Below are 19,303 nucleotides of genomic sequence, written 5' to 3' on the forward strand. Positions count from 1 at the left end.
CACCAAATGAATAAATAAATATTAATGTAAAAGGCTACAAAGTAGATATCACACCTTTTAAATCAATCCAATCAATAAGACTATCAGAAATTGTTACATTAAGAGAAGTTAAAATAATTACTGATTAGAATAATTATACGAACTAATATCTATGAACAGTTGTCAAACAATTGGATCGAGTAGAAAATATTTCAAATAAAATAAAAAATATTATTCAAGTATCATACATGGATAAAATTAGTTCCAATAATACATACATTCCTTTGTAAGACTGATCAATTAAAGATGAAATTTCTATATTTAAACCATATAAATTTACTACACCAGTAAAACTATTTAAAGATTCCACTGAAGAAATGATAGCAAAAATTATAAGAAAATTAGTCTTATATAACTATTAAATATTGATAAACCAAACACCTCCATAAATAAAATTGCTGCAAATTTAGAATAAAGATCATACTTCTTTATCACATACACAGATTCAATTAATTCTACTCAAGACTCTCATTTCCATTATCAGGGTATCGAACAATTCACCTAAGAAATTAATAATCTCAATATTCAATCCATACCTCTGTCTAGAGCTAGGCATGTTTGACCCGATCCGATGGATCCGACCCTATCAGACCCGATCCGACCCGTTTTGAACCAAACCGATGGCTTGGATCGAGTAGGGTCATTTAGATCTGACTGTTTTTCGGATTGAGATCGGGTTGTGGTCAATCCGGACTGATCCGATCCGAATTGATCCGATCTAGCCCGATCCGAAGTGAAAATCAATACTTTTTACTTTTTCAGTTTTTCCTATGGTGTGGTCTACTTGAGCTTTGGATATGCATCGATTTTGGGTTCAACCACTAAAATGATTTGAAAAAATGAATGAACGGCGTGGATAAACCACATGTATTCACGGTGGGCTCCAATAGAGTTTACTCACCAGTCGCCACTGTGTTACGTGCACCGCACGTCAACAAGAAACAGTTGTATTACGTGCTGTGCACGTCAACATGGTAGGCTGTGAGAGTCTCTATTAGAGTGACGTAACTAAGTTCCGTGGGCCCCACTATGATGTATGTTTTGTATCCACACCTTCCATCCATTTGGAGAGATCATTTCAGGGCAATATCCAAAGAATGAATTAAATCCCAAGCTCTAATGGACCCTAGCACAGAAAGCAGTGGGGACAGTGATGCCCACCATTAAAAACTTCTAAAGGCCACAAAAGTTTTAGATCAACTTGATATTTGTGTTTTCCCTTATTTATGTCTTTTTCAACTTTTGAACAGGTTGGATTTCAAATAAACATTACAGTGGGCCTTATTTTCAATGGTGGGAATCACTCTCCCCACTGTTTTCTATAGTGGGGTCCACTACAGCTTTTACTCTGCATCATTCTTTGGCTTATGCCCTAAAATAATATCTCAAAATGGATGGATGGTGTGGATACAACACATACAGCGTAGTGGGGCCCACTGAACTTGGTGATGTTACTTTAGTAGCCCTCACTCAACCTGTCGTTACGTAATCTGATGGGACAACATAGGCAGCAACTAAGGTGTAATACGTGTCGTGCAAAGACGAGGGGAGACATGCCTCAAGCTCCGAGTTGTACGAACGACTCAAATGAGATCACAATTACATGGGCCCCACAATGATGTATTTATTATATCCATACCGTTTATCCATTTTCGTGATCATTTTAGAGGATTTGAAAAAAAATGAATTATATCTAATGCTTAAATGGACCACACTGAAAATAGCAGCGAGGATAATGATCTTCACCGTTAAAAAAATCGATTCAAATAGTACTCAACTCGATTCAACTCGGTTTCCCTAACCAAGTCGGACTCGGTTCGGGTCAGGCCAACCATGCATCGGATCAGTTCGAGTCAGATGTCCCGGACTCGGTCCCGGATCAGATCGAGTTTGGGTCCACCCACGTAGATTTCAGACCGAATCGAGTTGGACCGAATCCGATCCAACTTGGTCCGATGCCCAGCTCTACCTCTGTCACACACTCATAATTATTATCCTATACCTACCATTGTTGATTTACAATTAAAGAATAAAAACAAAATATACAAAGTGCATACAATGTTGGAACAATTTATGAACAGAATATAAATGGCCAATCTAAATATCAAATTCTTAGCAATGTTAATAAAATCACTATGGCCGTCATCGGTTACAAGAATAAAGGCATTGATGATTTTACCACTGCCCAAAGAGTTGTCTTCGGTTTTATTGGACATCTCAAAGGTTGTTGGGAAAACTATCTAACACAAGATGATCGGCAACGCATTTTACTAGCTTACAAAATAGATAATAATAATCAACCAATACTAGATCAATGAAAACCAATACAAGATACACTTAATACTTTTATTTTCACCATCCTTAAATATTTCTTAGGAAATCCTACTAATATTGGGCAAAGAGCAAGCAAAATACTAAATCATTTAAGATGCCCTGCATTATCAGATTTTAGATGGTATAAAAATATCTTTATTAACAAAGTTATGCTTAGAATAAATTGTAATGTTTCATATTGGAAAGAAATATTTCTATATGGATTATGTAAATTATTTACAAAAAAAGTAAAATTAATTTTAAGAAAATATTATAATTTCGGAAACATTCTTTATGATAGGATTACTTATGAAGATTTCATATCCATAATCTAAATTGAATGATTAACCTTATGTTCAGAATTAAAATTAAAATCTAAGATTTGTTTTTTTTAAATTTTATTTATTTTTTATTTTTTATTTTTTTAAGAAAGAAAACTTAGGATAGAAATAGGACAATTATGCGAACAAATATGTTATATCCACTCTACTCATTCATTTTTATTTTTATTTTTATTTTTTAAAGCAGATCCGAATAAGCACCTTCTAAGAAAATATTTTAAAAATTTTAATAAATTATATTCATGAAAAAAGAAACCTTATAACTTTAAAAGAACTTGGAAAAATAAAAAAGTGTCATATAAGACTTTTAATAAACAATCAGTATCTTATAAATGTGGTAAAGTTAGACGTTTTAAAAACAATTTCCCTCTCAATAACAAAATAAATATTTTAGACATAGATAAAAATTTAAAGAAAAATTTATATAATATATTAAAAGAACACTCTAGCTCAGATTCCGAATAAGAAAAATTAAACTCTTTGGACTTGTATTCTAATAATGAAGTAAAACATATACGAGATGATATTCAATTTTCAAATTAAGATTATGAAGATATTAGTACAGGAAAAATGGAAACCAATACAAACTATGGGATATGTAGTCTAGGATACACAGATAAAAATAAAAATATATATGTTTTAACTAAAGAACAACAAAACCTAATAAATTATGTTGAACATATACAAGACCCTGTACTAAGACAACAATATTTAAGAAGCACGCAAGATATATTGACAAAGAGACCATAAACAAATAAAACAGAACCCCGGTAACATAACAACAATATTATACAGATTTAAGAGGTGCTGCATCACGTTGACCGTTCAGATTTTGTGCCTAAGACATGTGTGCAAATGTGTGCATGGGTCCTCACATAAGAAGGTGCACTGGTCACACACACACACACACACACTCATGAGAGCTTCCCATGAGGTGGGGCTCCATGGGCCTCACTCCCCTAAGGTTCCAATGAGGTCAAGCTTCGTGGACCCACTGCGATATATATCGAACATCTATATTGTGCATTTGCTGGGTCCCCTCTAGATCCATCTATATTGTGCATTTGCTGGGTCCCCTCTAGATCATGGGATGTCCCAAAATTCAGTTGTATTCATAACTCAGGTAAGCCACACCACCTAAAATGATGTGAAATCATGTTTAAAGGATCAAAAAGCACTTGATGGGGCCCACCTGAGCTTTGGAATGGCCTGAAAGTTGGTGTGACCCCTCGTCCAAACAGGACACACAATATATGGGTTGGCTGTCTGAACCACATGTCACTGGGCCCTATATACAATCAGAAAAGTTTCAATGGGTGAGGATCCACTCTCAACTGTTGTATGTGGTGTAGCCCACCTAAGTGGCCCACCATGGAAGGTGAATCTAATTGATGGGGTGTATGTCCTACACATATCACCGTGGAGCCCACAGAGCCCAACCTCAATCCCAATGATTTTTTGGCTAATCTCTGTTCATTGCATTCACCATCTTTTACCTAATACAAAGATGTAATTACATCAAGCTTTGAGCCAAGGAAGAACTAGCATACCTGATCATGCAAGCTCCAATTCTCTTTCTTTTATTCATCTGTTGTCCATGGCCATTGAACACATGGCGTATATGTACTTCAATCCACCCATTCAAATCACAAGCTCCCAATTTAGACATTGCCTTGCACTTAAAATCATATTTATATGACAACCTCAACCTCCAATTAGTGTGAAGTTGTTTGTTGAATTTAGGGCCTGTTGGATTTTTCATGTCAACTATAATTACTATGTAAATGGGTAATAATTATTTACTTAAGTAATTATTGCAATTTTCCCGATGCAAACAGTGACAGCCTACTTTTTTAACACTAAAATCAAAAAAATTGTGAAATAAATGTAGGGCCCACCATGATGTATATGACTTATCCACACCGTCCATTCGTTATGCCAGCTGAATTTATGGCATGAGCCCAAAAATGAGGCAAATCCAAAGCTCAAGTAGAGCACACCACAGGAAGTTGTGGGAATTGAATGCCTACCGTTAAAAACTTCTTGGGGCTCTTGTAAGTTTTGGATCAAGCTGACAGTTGTTTTCTCCTTATCCATGTCCGTGTGACCTTATGAACAGGTTAGATGACAAATAAACCTCAATTTGGGCCCAGTGAAGGAAACAACTTTCAATGGTGGATGAATTGAGGCCATTGTTTCCTTTCATGTGGGCCACTTGAGTGTTGGATCTGCCTCATTTTTTGGCTCATGCCCCAAAATGTTCTGATAAAACAGATGGATGGTACAGATATATCATATACATCACGGTGGGGCTCACAAATTTAAGTCAATATTTTTTAGCCAATTTTCGAGGCGGAATTACTCACCCATTTTCAATCTAGGTGAAAAGGTAGTAATTACTTATTTACCAAGGATTTACATGTAACATGGAAAATCAAACAGATGGAAAATCAAACAGACAGAATACTGACTATTTTTCATTTTAACCATCCATTTGATGGCCACCAATCAGACAGAATCCTCAATCTGAATCATCCAAATTGTGGGTGTCATTGTTATGATGAAGATGTGTGTCTTATTTCAAGACCTTTCACTCCGCCAAGGGAAAAGTTCAGATTCACACTGACCATGCGCATTACAGTGAATGAAAAGAAAAAGAAAAAAAAAAAAAAAAAACTTCGCTCACCCAAATCACCTGATTACCCTCGCATCCAAAAGCTTTCAGATAATTGTCCTTGTGATTTCTGTAAGATGAATGCTAATACTAATTAGGACGAGGCAATGCACTGATTCGTCCACAAATGTGTGTCACTCTTCCCGTTGCTGGGTCACATCTACATTGAATGTGGACCATTGGTAATTTTCTTTTTTCTCACTCCAAATTCTACTATTGTTTTGAAAATAATGATTTCTTTCTTCTGGGGTTTTTATATTTGATTTTGAGGAAAGCTTTGATGCTGTGGCAGAGTGAAATGATTCATAAGTTGAACTCAAATGGGTCATATACCAAAAATTGTACTATAAATAATGGCCAATTGGTGGACATCTAATGGACCATTAAAACGAAAAATAAAAAACAATCTGAATTCAACAAACAAATGTTCATCTATCATGCAGACCTTTGCTGACCCTTAAACAAAAGATCATGGATTCTACCAATCCTTTTATCTTTTCATTGTTGAATGTAAACCTTTGCTGTAATTTTCCTCTTAATAAAATCTATTTGCAGGCCAGCAATACCAAAGCCTTGACATATTTCTCTACAAGATATCTGGGGGATCACATATCCACAATGCGTCCCGAAAGATACATGGTTTGTATCAATAGAACATGCCCCAAATGTATGGAATCCTCTTATCGGCAAACAATAAATTTGCTGGTGAGCAGGACCCTGTAATTCGTCCCAATAACATCAGTCGAGTGTAAATTCAGCTTGCCATATGCCCCTTAGGATGATTTGATTCAAATGACATTTTGCATAAGCTAGCCCAAGAAACCAAGCAGACTCATTTGTATGGTCTAAACCACACAAATGGAGTCTTTTTAACTCTTGATTGAGTCATGACCAAATGGAATTTTTTGAGTCTTGATGAAATCTGATCGAGTTGAGTTGATTAGGCCAACTCAGATTGAGTTTTTGTGTGTGTGTGTGTGTGCGCGCACACATGAAATCTGATCGAGTTGAGTTGATTAGGCCAACTCAGATTGAGTTTTTGTGTGTGTGTGTGTGTGTGTGTGCGCACACATGAGGCCTAATCAACTCAACTCGATCAGATTTCATGTGTGCGCACACACACACACACACACACACAAAAACTCAATCTGAGTTGGCCTAATCAACTCAGCTCGATCAGATTTCATCGAGACTCGAAAAATTCCATTTGGTCATGACTCAATCAAGAGTTAAAAAGACTCAACTTGACTCGACGAAACTCAACTCAAAATATTAAGTATTACCACAGAAACTCAGAAACAACTCGTCCGAGTCCCTCAACTCAACAGACCTTTGAGTTAAGTAGAGTTTTCAAGTTTTTAAACTATGCTAAGGAGCAGATCATTTGGTGCAGCTGATGTAAAACAATGTCTACTATGCTAAGGAGCAGATCATTTGGTGCAGCTGATGTAAAACAATGTCTACATAGTCAAAGCTTCAGCAGAGATTCAAGTTCCTGAAACCACAGATGGCATGCGAATCTCATGGACTCAAGTCAAATAAACCTTGCGCCAAATCATCATGTCTTAAAACAGGGGCAAGCCTGGTGTTTGTAACTTTTTTCACTTGCTCATGAGTGACATGTTTTTGTATATGTGGAAAGTATGTATCATACCTTGAATGGGCTATAACCCAAAAAATTCTTTTTTACCATCTCTCTTGTAAAAATAAAAATCCAATCTATGGGTTGCTATTGCCCAATCGGTGTGAATTTTGGGATTTGGCCCATCCAAGATAGAACCTACCTGATTACCAATACAGATCTCATAAAAGTTTGCCACATATATGAAAAGCATTTCACTGATAAGTTAAGAGAAAGAAGCGATAGATATTCAAGGTTTTCACTTAAAACATTGATCTAGATAGCTAATGTGGCTTGCATAAACAAAGTTTAGTACACAAATGAGCGAATGGAACTTGAAATCGTTAATGAAAATGAATGACAAAAGTAAGAAAGGTGAGTTCGATGCACCAAAGAAGGCATCAAATAATGAAACAGAGTGTGCCATTTCATTAGGAGTATTTCTTCATAAATGATATTTCTAATAGGAGCACCGAAATGGTTACAAAAGAATTGATTAAATTACACAAAGGAAAAAGATCAATAATCAAATAACATACAAAAGAGGACAGAAATGGAACCTTTGGATGAGGACCACCAAATAAGAGTTTGAGTCCACCAAGTTATATCCGATATTCAACTTCTTCAAAGCTCTTTAAGAGATCATAAATCTGGTAGGATTGTGGGTGCGACATATCCGCCATATAGAAGGTATGCACAATGTCCCCAACTTCGATCCAACTAAATCCTGATCTTTTCTTCAATCCTCCATCCCTAATTGAAGCCCTCAATTTCGCCACATCACTCCATCGGCCAGTTTCTGCATAGATATTTGACATCACAACATGATACCCAGCATCCATGCCGATATCTTTGCACCCAAAGATATGCTGTGCTGCAATCTCCGCAAGCTTCCAATCTCGATGATTCCTACATGCACCCAAGAAGGCTCCCCACACATCTTTCGTAGGCTCTACTGGCATGCTCCTAATAAACTCATAGGCTTCTTTTAACCGTCCGGCTCGACCAAACATGTCAACCATACAAGCATAATGCTCATGACAAGGTGTGATTCCATAATCACAAACCATGGAATCGAAACACTGACGCCCTTCATTTACCATCCCGGCATGACTACAAGCAGAGAGGATGGAAGTGAAAGTAATAACATTAGGCCTCATGTCCAAAACTTGCATTTGATGAAATAGTTGCAAAGCCTCCTTACTTTGTCCATGTATCCCATAACCAACAATCATTGCATTCCATAACCCAATATCTTTCACCTTAACCCGATCAAACAAGCATCGAGCCAACATCAGCTTCCCACACTTAGCATACATGTCAACAAGAGAGCTAACCACAAAAAGATCTAACTCGAACCCCATTCTAATTACATAAGCATGAACTTCAAAACCCAACTTTAAAATTGCAAAGCGTGAGAACGCAGGTAGAATTGTAACCAAGCTGACCTTGTCAGGCTGTACACCATCCACTTGCATTCGTCTGAATTCACCCAAAGCGTCGGATATAAGCCCACCATGAACAAAGCCAGTTAACAAAGCATTCCAAGTGACGATATTACCCTTCAACGCAGTCTCTCTCATCTCAGAAAACATGCTCGTAGCCTCTAAATAATTTCCAATTCTAAAATAGCCACAAATCATAGCAGTCCAAACAAAATCATCCCTCTTAGTAATTCCATCGAACACCTTCCGTGCATCTTCTATATGCTCACACTTGCAGTAGAAATCGATAAAAGCGGTTGCCAAATGGAGATCCGATTCGAACCCAGTTACTAAAACATGACCATGAACAATTTTCCCAAGTAGTATGGTCCTCAAACAGATGCACGCTTTGGCAATGAAACTTAGAGTAATACAATTACGCGGAACTGCTTCCACTGAGAGCATTTGAGAATACACTGCCAATGCTAATTCATAGTGTTCTAGATCAACGTAAGCCTTAATCATGTAATTATAGGTATAAACAGTCTGTTTCGGCAAATTATCAAACAGTCTCCGAGCATCAGAAATTCCCGACAATAAAGCATAGCTTCTTATCAGCATGGAAGCTAAAACCGATTTCGACAAGAGACCATTTCTGATGACGAGAGTATGGATTCGTTTAAGATCAGAAACTGAATTTGGGTTTTGAAGAAATTTCAAGATGCGATCGTAGAGAGTGAGATCGTGTGAGATTTGAGTAGAGTTAGAGTGAGAAGACGCAAATGGGAATGTGGGTGTTTGTTTCGATTTCATCCACCATCTCAAGTGCTGTTTTGGAATGGGTAGCTTCTGCATAAGGGCTGATCGAGAGAAGATTGAAAGAGAACTGAAAGGTCTGCATCGAGAGAGAGAGTCGAACAAAACTGGTACGGCACGTATCGGCCCAAAACGGCCCGATACGATATGGTACGCTAAAATCGTTTTTCAGGGTTATTTGGTACTCTGGCTGCCTATGACACTTGATACGCAGGCACATAGAGTTGTACACGTGGAAAATATTAACTCAAATTAAACCGACCAAGTAAAAGTCCAGATATCAGATTGTTTGAGCGATCCTAGCCTCCGATTTGCGGAGAAATTGTTTGTTGAAATGATCAAACGGTCAAGATAATATCCAATTTGAAGGGATTTTTGCTTGCGAACGATCCAGGGTAGAGAAAAATGACCCAATATGAGTAAGCCTAGAAAACACTCTCAGTAGACCGTTTCTTTTTAAATTTAAATATGCTGGGAATGGACAATAAAGTCGTCAATCTAAACCGTCCATTTTGTGGGGCACTTCTTGGATTGAGGAAAAAAGAAAAGAAGAACTTTACTGGGACGATTTCTGTCCAATCAATCATCGGGGTTTTGGCTGATGAACGTGGACCGTTTACTAAATATTCATTAGATGGTCCCTGAATCTAGGATCTTGATCAGACCTTCAGAAACAAAAACGCTTCACCATCCATCATGTTGGGGCCCACTTAGCTGATTATCCATTCCTTGGAGTTTAATATATACCATCATCTGACCACCGAACATGGCCTTTCGCGCATACTCAAAATTCAACCGTCGACCGTCCATTCATCTGCAAAGGCGAACTGATCGCTAGCAGTGGACCTTCTAAGCTGTGGCACATCTATGATGGACCCCATCAGATTATTGTTCTGGTTTCCCTGTCCATTATCAATGTAGAAGCAACATCTTTTCTTCCTTTAGTGCCATGGTCTACTAAATATAGGCTGTTGCTTCTTCTCTGTCCGCTGCTGGGAATACTGAATCTGCTTTAATTTTTTTCCCCTTGTCCATCCATAGTAAATTACAAGGGATAAACGGTTCGTATCATGGAGCGTGGGCCTCATATCTTGCAAATCATTGTTTTCGTTGGTCTTCGATTTCAGCCTCCTTGAAAACGTGCAAGAGGGTTGCTGGCGTGTTAGAACCAACTGGGTCTTATTCAAATCGTGACCCCCAATCCCTGTCATTGAGATAGAGTGAGGCTTGGTCATAGCTCAATCGTTCATTCATTCAGCCAACTAACATGTGCTTGTTATTCAAATGATTGACGGATGTTGGGGCTCTTCCTCCGAACGAGCTCTTTTTACCTTGGAAATCCAATGACTTATGAAAGGTGCAACAGTTGTTTGGTCTGGAATGAAAAAGGAGAAAAGATGGATGTGGTTGAGGAAAATGCAAATGAATTAGCACTATGGGAATCACATGCTTGATTGAGAGTAATAGGGGGCTTTCGAGAGTAACGTGTTCATGAACGAAGCAGAGACAATGTCGGGAATTACAATTACAATTGGCCCAGCATACACGGATGGATTCCTACACTACTGCCTTCCTTCATATCCAACTCACAGGTATAGATGGAAGGGAATTATAAATACGGGCTATAACTTAAGTCGGTCCGATGCGTGTGCAAGGATGGACTGAACCTAAATCTACACTAATTAAGGTCCACTGCTACTGAACAGAAAAAGACTAAGCCTAGATACATAACGTTGCACTACATTGATAGGTGTGTTTGTTGTTTGGTCTAAAAATACCCAAAGTATCCAAAGACTAGCTAATCCTTGAATCCCTGACGCAAGTCTTCTTTGAATATCTCATGTGCCACATGACAATATTAACACCATCCATCTGATCTGCATGAATTTTGGTATAAACTCTGCCCCCTCACATTTATGGCTATTAGACAAAGAATAGTAAAAATGTGATCATGTATTAACTTCTGTGACGCATGTTAAATTTGGATTTCTAACAATATCAAATGTTGACACCATCCTATCATTGTCTGTTGTTGAGCATCATGTGTAATACAGAGAATATGTTTCCATATCTTTGTGTCAGCTTTTACTTTGGAAGCCACTCTAATTATCATGCAACAATTAATGCCTCACATGTGGAACCTTATATACGCCACCTTTTCTTCTTTGTTTCATTTTCTAAAAACCCTAAATCCTTTTTTGCATCACTTGCGGCTATGGCTCTGATGACGGTGAAGATCTCTTATATTCCAGCATCTCCCACTTCATCTCTCAGTACTCTTCTAGCGCCACTCCTTCCTCTTGCTTTTACAAAAATGATTCTTTGTTCTAATTTGGAGTCTACCACTTTACCTGGCCCCACCATTAATCCATCTTCATCCCCAGATCTTACCATCATTGCAAACTACTTTCTAGCTACCATCATTGCAAACTACTTTCGAGCGGATAAAAGTGAACGATTCCTCATCTCCCATGAATCCTTTGATTGGAAATATGGGGAGAAAGTTCCTCAACTATGGCCCGAACATCTCGATGGTTGGCCTGAATGGTACACTTGAGTTAAAAAGCAGTTTGTCGTTTAATGGACAGAAATCAGTATTGTAGAATGCATACATTTATCAGTCTATGAAATCACTCCACATTTGGCCTTAATCCTTGCAATGGCTTACTTGTGGACGTTTGTGCACTTACTTCTCTGCTTTAATAAGGTCATCAATTCTACCGAGGATGCGTGCCCAATAAACCTATATTTAACATTAATGACATTCTTGTGACTTACATGGCATTTATGGCACAAGAGTGCAAGACCGAAGGAGAGGTTATCCATTAAGAACATTGTGCTTTCTTATTAATGTGGATTTTTCAGTCACTCCTTTACGTCAAAGCCGACAAAATAACAAAAGAGTATGTCGGCCTAGTTAATCTATTGGTATCAGGAATATAGGTTGCACTTGCTCAATTTTTGTTCAGCCATCTTTATCACAATATGTATACTTTGGCTTCCATTAGTCCACAACTGATGGGCGACCCTTTTTGGCTACTTCGATTATGGATCTACAAATACTTTCATGAATTTAGCAGTAGAGTTGTGGGGTCTACCGATATATTGATGTCTTATGGATATCGCCGAATAAAGGCTTCTGTCAAAATTACTTCTTTTGACGAATGTCTTCATTTCTTTTCATCTCTTCAACTATATTGACCTGATTATCTGTTCTGCACATGCACGAATAGAGAACTTGTCCCAAACTAGTTCACAGATACACAGTTCGATACAGCTGACACATAATTGATCGAAGCTAAAAATGTGATTTGGGTTATCTATCTTTTAGCTCGGGATATCCCATTAGGTGGCTCTGAAAAGAATAGGGAAAAATAACAGATGAATGGCGTAGAATTCTATTCACATAACCTCCTTTCTCGTTAATTAGTTTTCGGTGAGGCCATTCCCTTTCCGTGCTATTCACTTTCCTTGAATCAACCAATATATACACACTAGCATATTAAGGATATTTTGGAGATAGTCTTTGATATTACTTCTTATACCAACACTTCAAATTCATATTCTATGGTCTCTCTCCCTCAGTGTCCGTCATCTATAGATTCTTTCAAAGCCTGGTATGCTTACTATTATACTCAACAATGGGAGAGCTTATCCAGAATGTTTTTGATAAATTATCTCATTCTCTTCTCCAAACGAATCCACCTGCGGAAACTTCTACCTCTACCATTCGATAGAAATGGTTGAAATCTAAGGGAGCAAGACCTATAAGTGGATCACCATCACCTCAACCACAAGAACAACCAGTGAAGAAAAAGCATAAATAAATTGCCCCAGCCTTGACTATTCCAGGTAACCTCAAACATACCCTAGCCATACAGAGTTTCAAGCATTTTTATTTCATGAAATTCAATGCTTGAAAATCTTATGCCAAACACTCGTCACGTATGCAATGAGTTTTATGGCTTCATGAAGATCTCCACTAAAGGCAATGTGACAGAAAATGGAATATAACCTATTTGACTATGAATTTTTATGAAGCCGAAAGACAGAAAGCTTCATTTTATCCTTTATGAACCGCCACCATTCCATAGGGTTGATCACATGTAATGCCCTGAATTTAAGGGTCGAGTAAAGCTCGACTCCCGAGATTTCAGACATCACTTATGCTTTTCGAAAGCTAGTTTCTCGGTTACTTCTATATTAGGCAATTAAGCATGCATAGAATTATACTAAACAGTGTATCATACTCCGGAATAAACACGATTAAAGTATTAGATTAAATTGAACGCATGTAGTATGATTATCCAGAGTATGGGTCCGGATCCAATATACAATTTCAAAATCAACAAAAATGTGGAAAGGCGCCATCTAGCTAAGCCTAATCGCTCGACTCTCCTTGTCGAGAAGTGCGCAGCCTACATCGGTTCATCAAAAAAAGACGAAAGTAAGAGAACTCCTCCTCATTCATGCCCGCCTAGTCCAATGCATCGGCCTCAGTGGTCCCTACATCTATATCAGCGTCTGGTTGGTATTTTAAAATACCGTCCCAAAGTGAGAGTGAGTGATCAACTCAATAGTTCCATAAAGCATGGGTTACACATGTTATCAAGTCTATCAGTACATGAATAATAAAACAACGTAAAATAAGCATTTCCTAATTACTCTTCTTAATACGAATAATATAATTTATGAAATGATACATGCCCTCACCATACAACACTCCCTCAACACGCGGCTCCGACCACCTATTTTACAAATGACAACACTTCTTCAACATGCGACTCCAACACCTGTTTCACCATATTCTAAGTTAATGCAATGCGATGAATGATTATGTTAGCTGAGTAATTAATTATGCCCATTCATCCAGCAGTTTGGGGAAGCTAGGACACCTCCCTTTTAGTTATTGGTCTCAACTGAATTATTAGATGCAGGATGACCACAACGGTCCTACGCCTAAAATCCCTAATCCGTCTGGATTCGTCACTCCCAGCTAAATATACACGAAAGGCAAGTTGTAAAAGTAATGCTCGTGGTCACTATGGGAAGGCTCGTCACCCCAACGTAGGCCGACAGCATGGACACGGTGTCCCATACCACCATGCCTGGCTCACGAGTCTTAAGTATCGCGATGGTAATGGTTAATAGTAAACCTTTGCAATTGGTAAGGGAGGTGTCCCAGATTCAAACAGTTGTGATCATACATGGTGAATATATACAGGGCTAGTCAGTTCTTTGGACAATTTCGGTTGATACGGGCAAACACCAGCGTAACCAGCATGGAGTGTGTAAGCACCCCGCATGGCCCAGCCACTGTCGGTCATTCGTGTTCGACTCGAATCAATCGAACGTGTCCGGGGTGGCCAACCTAATTTAGTCAACCCATATCCGAGAATTTGCTGACTAACCAGACTACTTTTGTAGTCCTACTTCTTAATTTAATCAAGTCAACGAGCGTTAAAAATGATTGGATTTACATTCAATCATTAAAATCAATAATCTACTCATTCAGGCATTTCATCGAACACATAAACATCGTTACACAACGACTTGCAATTTATTGGACAAAAATCAAAATGCACTTAAATCATCATGTACAAACTACATTAGCAATAATAAATCATTAACTGGAATAATAACATTGATAAATCGCAACCTAAGCACTTATAGTCTGCATCTTATGACGTTCCACCCAATTTAAGATGCTCCTAGGGTTAGAGTTTTGAGAAAATCGTTGAAAGACCTACACAAGCATAGAAGCTTGTGAGATTAGGGACAAATAACTATTGAAACCCTAGATTATAAGTGAGATTCAACACTTATCCTCAATCGTTGTCGGGAAAGATTTGACAACGGCTCCGATTACAGCAAAGCGACTAGAGAGAGGATAAGAGGGTGGATGTTCACTGACACTCACACCCCAAGCTTTTTCTCTTCTCTTTTCTCATCTTTCTTTTCTCCCTCTCTCCCTTTTTCTTTTGTTCTAGGGCATGAAATTCGTATAGGAGGAGGGGGTGCCAAATGAAGGCTTTATATAGTATCAGATTTGGTGTAAATGGCCCTAAGGGCTGGGTTTTTACTATACTAGCCCCATGGGAGTGTTTTTCTATCATTTGGGGCCACTGCGGGGCGTAGGAGTCGACACCTACTGTTGGATAATTGGCCCTAGCGATCTACTCATAGACATAATCGGTCTGTCATTTGGATGCGTCGAGTATGATCAGAAGTCTGTCCGACAGTCACCGACTATCGATCGAGCCAATGACTATACGGATCTGTGTAGGACATTACTGTAGGTTGTTGCCCCAAATTTGGTCGTGATCTAACGGTCTAAAAGTCACAACTTGGGCAAAGACCAAACATAGATAAGTGACTTAAGTTCTTAGTTAATTTCAAGAATATTCGCACAACTCATGAACCAACCTTGTAAGTCTAAGTTGAGTGATTTGAGTCACGATCTTAACTAGATGTCTCGCGATGGACATCAAGCCTACTAAAACGAACGTATTTCTATAACATCGGGTTTAATGGTCCACTAACGAGTGGTCTAGAGCTTGTTTGGATAATCAAGACATTTTCAGAATGAATTGGGTATCCAGATTTCTTATGTGCAATGATTAGGGTTTGGATTAGTTAAGTTTGTAATGTGACTTATTCGCAATTACCAAAAATGGCGATTCAGTTAAAGTCAATCTAAGCCGTTGGTTTTTAGGCTAAAGGAGTAACTGGATTGATTTGGTTTGTTAATTAAGATCCAACCCCTAGTTGTCTCAGCTTTTGGTATGTCTTTATTTAGTTACAATTGTCTAGATTAGTCAGTGATAGGTCAGCTAGATTTGGGCCATATATGAACAAATCACAACATTATACTCGATGCTTAATTGATCGGACAAATTCATTGGCTTAATTTCCATAGTTGATTAATCAAATTTGTGTGGTTTTTATTGGTACCATCCGCATATAGGCTCACTTTGAGCATCAAGGGCTAATAAGCGACAACGTAGGCTAGTCATATCAAAAGTTTTCAACCGTTTTTGGAAATCCAAAACAATGAAAATCCGGGACATTACATCACACAATATCATATCCTATTTTCGAACTCAGCCCTTGGGGAAAAATCGAACCTGGAGTGATGTGTGTCAGGTCCACTAGTGATTAATAAACATTAGTTGTAATTTCCCTTCAAGGTGATTGCACTACGAACTTCAGCATCCTCAACGTTTAGTCGCCTTCTCTCCTAATTTGCTAATTCTTTATTTCACTCTTTTTCAGCAGCCACAGTAATGATGGCCCCCCTAAGGGTAACCCTTAAAACTGCCCAGCCTTTTACCAATCCAGACGAATATGTTTCTCTCTAAGCTTGCCCAGAAGATACACTAAGAGGAACTGAGGTAGTAGAAGAACAAGTTACTAATGAAACGAGGGATCAAGAACCTATCAACTTACCAGGATCCATCTACATTCTAATTATAGAATAAGCCAATGTATCATCTGACTCCACTCCATTAGTTCATCGCCCACAATCGAGACTTTCATTGACCACACCTATGACTAATGATTTTCACGTTTCTAATCCTTCACCTCCACATGATGAAACTGTGTAGCTTGGCTCTCTAACTAATGCTAACAATCCCGCACTTGAGCAGTTAGATCGCATGCGGTTAGATCGCATGATAACTGATTTAACTAACATTGAAGGCTCTCTAGAGAGAAATGAGGCTTCAATAATTACTATTAAGCCTATAATCTCATCAAATGTACAAGCAGCGTTGACCGATCATCCTGCCAAGTTGGCTAGACAAGCTGATGAACATCAAACCATCCCATTCGTTGCAACCATAGACTCTTTGTAAGTTAGTGAATCAACCGACCACCCATCGACAAAATTAAAATCTTTGGCCGATCTTGATGCCGCCTTCAACATCTTTTCTCAGCTTCTCTCAATGGCTCTTGTGCCTACCGCTTCTGCTTCATCTCCTTTGACTATTAGCAAACAATAGTCAGAGGTTGATTTGCTAAAAAAAGAGATCGAATACTTGATGCCCTTTGACCTGCCTGCATCGGCGGTTGTTAACCAATTGGAAATCATGACAGCTCACATTAATCGGTTAGAATCTTTAAACGACAAATGTCATGTGAAATTGGAGTCATTAAAGCAGGCCCCAACTGTCGTTGGTGATTATAAGTCGCCTTAAGAGGAGATTGATTAGGTTGACACCTTGAAGTAACACAAGCAAATATGCGCCGTCATGAATGAATCCTCCCGACAATTCATAGTCCTGCAAAAACAAATTGATACTATGACCAACAATCTTTCCTAATCAACAAAAGGTAAGGCAATGTGGTTTTTCCTTATCTTCAAGGGATATCTCAATCTGATTGTACCCCAAGTACCCGTCTAGGAAGTAATAATAGGAATGACTTGCCAATCTTTACAAAATTTGATCAACAAAAGATAAAGAAAATTGGTCTATCCTTGTGACGGTATTCAGCTTCTTATAGTTAATGCACATTCTCCAAACAATGGTAACTTTAGCTTGCACGAGTTCATTATTGGCATTGGCTACAATGGTAATTCGGACTTCTTAGGTACCACCTGAGTTGAGCTCACCCCCTGACTATCGGATATGGGATAAGTGATACCCACATCCAACAGTTTCAATACCTCCATCTTACCACGTCCTGCAGGCTTGGATTTAATCGGTGTTTTGGTTACCTCCTCTAGGTGTATTCGGTTAGTACAAATCATTGGGCCGATTCCCTCGATATCCACAATAGTCCATCCTATGACACTCTTGTAATTTTTAAGAGTAGCAATTAGCTTTATCTCTTGATCAATATTCAAGTGGGAAGAAATCACCACTGGATATATCTCCTTGACCTAAATAAACATATTTTAGCTCAGATTGCAATGGTTTTAGTTCAAGCTTCTGTGGCTTGATGCTAGATGGTAGAGGCTTTGAGTTTATAAGGGACAATTTTTTAAAGCTTGACCTCCACCGTTTAGTTTCAAGTATCGGCTCAGAATTTAATAAAGCACTCACTATAACTAATATCATGTGATCGTCAAAATACATAAAGTGAGCAATACATGCTTCTAAGGGGTCGAAGATTGTAGTCAATATGAGGTCCTCCTCCATGAGTGTGTCGATCATGTTTACCTCGTGGACCTCATCTACATCCCCAGGTTGTTTGTAGAGAGTAAACATGTTCACCTCTAATGTCAAATTCCCAAAGGACAATTTCATCACTTTAGTTCAACAATGATGATTGCATTTGAAGTGGCCAAGAATGGGCGTGCTAGGATGACCGGAATCTAAGTGTTAGTGTTTATAACCGGCTGTGTGTCTAAGACGATAAAGTCTACTAGGTAGTAGAACTTATCAATCCAAACTAACACATCCTCAACTACCCCCCTCGATATACTAATAGATCGGTCAACAAGTTATAGGATGGTCTTAATGAGTTTTAATTCATCAAGCCTCAATTTTTCGTACATCGAGTAGGGTATGAGATTAACACTTGCCCCTGAATCTAGCAAGGCTTGTTCAATCTGAAATTTTCCTATGATACATGAGATCGTAGGGCTACCCGGGTCTTTATATTTTATGGGAGTTTTATGCTTGATAATCACGCTCACTTGTTCCATTAAGAAAGCTCTCTTTTGCACATTTAATTTGCGTTTAACCGTGCAAAGGTCCTTAAGAAACTTAGCATAGGAGGAAATTTGCTTAATCGTGTCCAACAAAGGAATGTTGATTTTGACTTGTTAGAAAATCTCTAAGATGTCCTAATTCTCTTATGGACATTCTAATGAGACAAGACATTGGAGAAATAGAGCCACGGGCTTATGCTTATGCACCGGCTCTTTATCATGTGGGGTAGAGCTTGATCCATCATTACTAGATTTATTTGAATCCTTAGGTGTGTCAGCCTTTGTCGGTATCGTCTTGTCTATTTCTTTACCACTTCTAACAGTGGTGATGGACTTGGCTTGTTCCACATGTGGGTTAGGAGGATTCGTATCACTCACTTCGTATTGTCCTTTTGGTTTAGGATGAGGTTCGGCCAT

General features: G+C 38.4%; 1 protein-coding gene across 2 annotated transcripts; it reads right to left on the reverse strand.

The window, feature by feature from the left end:
* Positions 1–5,027: 5,027 nt before the first annotated feature.
* LOC131227884 (putative pentatricopeptide repeat-containing protein At3g49142) lies at positions 5,028–9,332 on the reverse strand. Of its 2 annotated transcripts, none has more exons than XM_058223713.1 (2): positions 7,549–9,332; positions 5,028–5,437 (listed from the first exon to the last, which is right to left on the reverse strand). In XM_058223713.1, the coding sequence occupies exon 1, from the start codon at positions 9,265–9,267 to the stop codon at positions 7,591–7,593; it is 1,677 nt and encodes a 558-aa protein (XP_058079696.1). In that variant the 5' UTR covers positions 9,268–9,332; the 3' UTR covers positions 5,028–5,437; positions 7,549–7,590. The 2 variants fall into 2 exon arrangements, with proteins under 2 accessions (XP_058079696.1, XP_058079695.1); XM_058223712.1 differs by lacking the exon at positions 5,028–5,437 and adding an exon at positions 6,895–7,151.
* Positions 9,333–19,303: the final 9,971 nt, after the last annotated feature.

This window comes from Magnolia sinica, chromosome 15 (assembly GCF_029962835.1).
Source record: "Magnolia sinica isolate HGM2019 chromosome 15, MsV1, whole genome shotgun sequence".
NCBI lineage: Eukaryota > Viridiplantae > Streptophyta > Magnoliopsida > Magnoliales > Magnoliaceae > Magnolia > Magnolia sinica.

Coding starts and splice junctions, on each gene's coding strand:
- LOC131227884 (XM_058223713.1), bottom strand. CDS start 9,267: ATGCAGAAGCTACCCATTCCAAAACAGCACTTGAGATGGTGGATGAAA.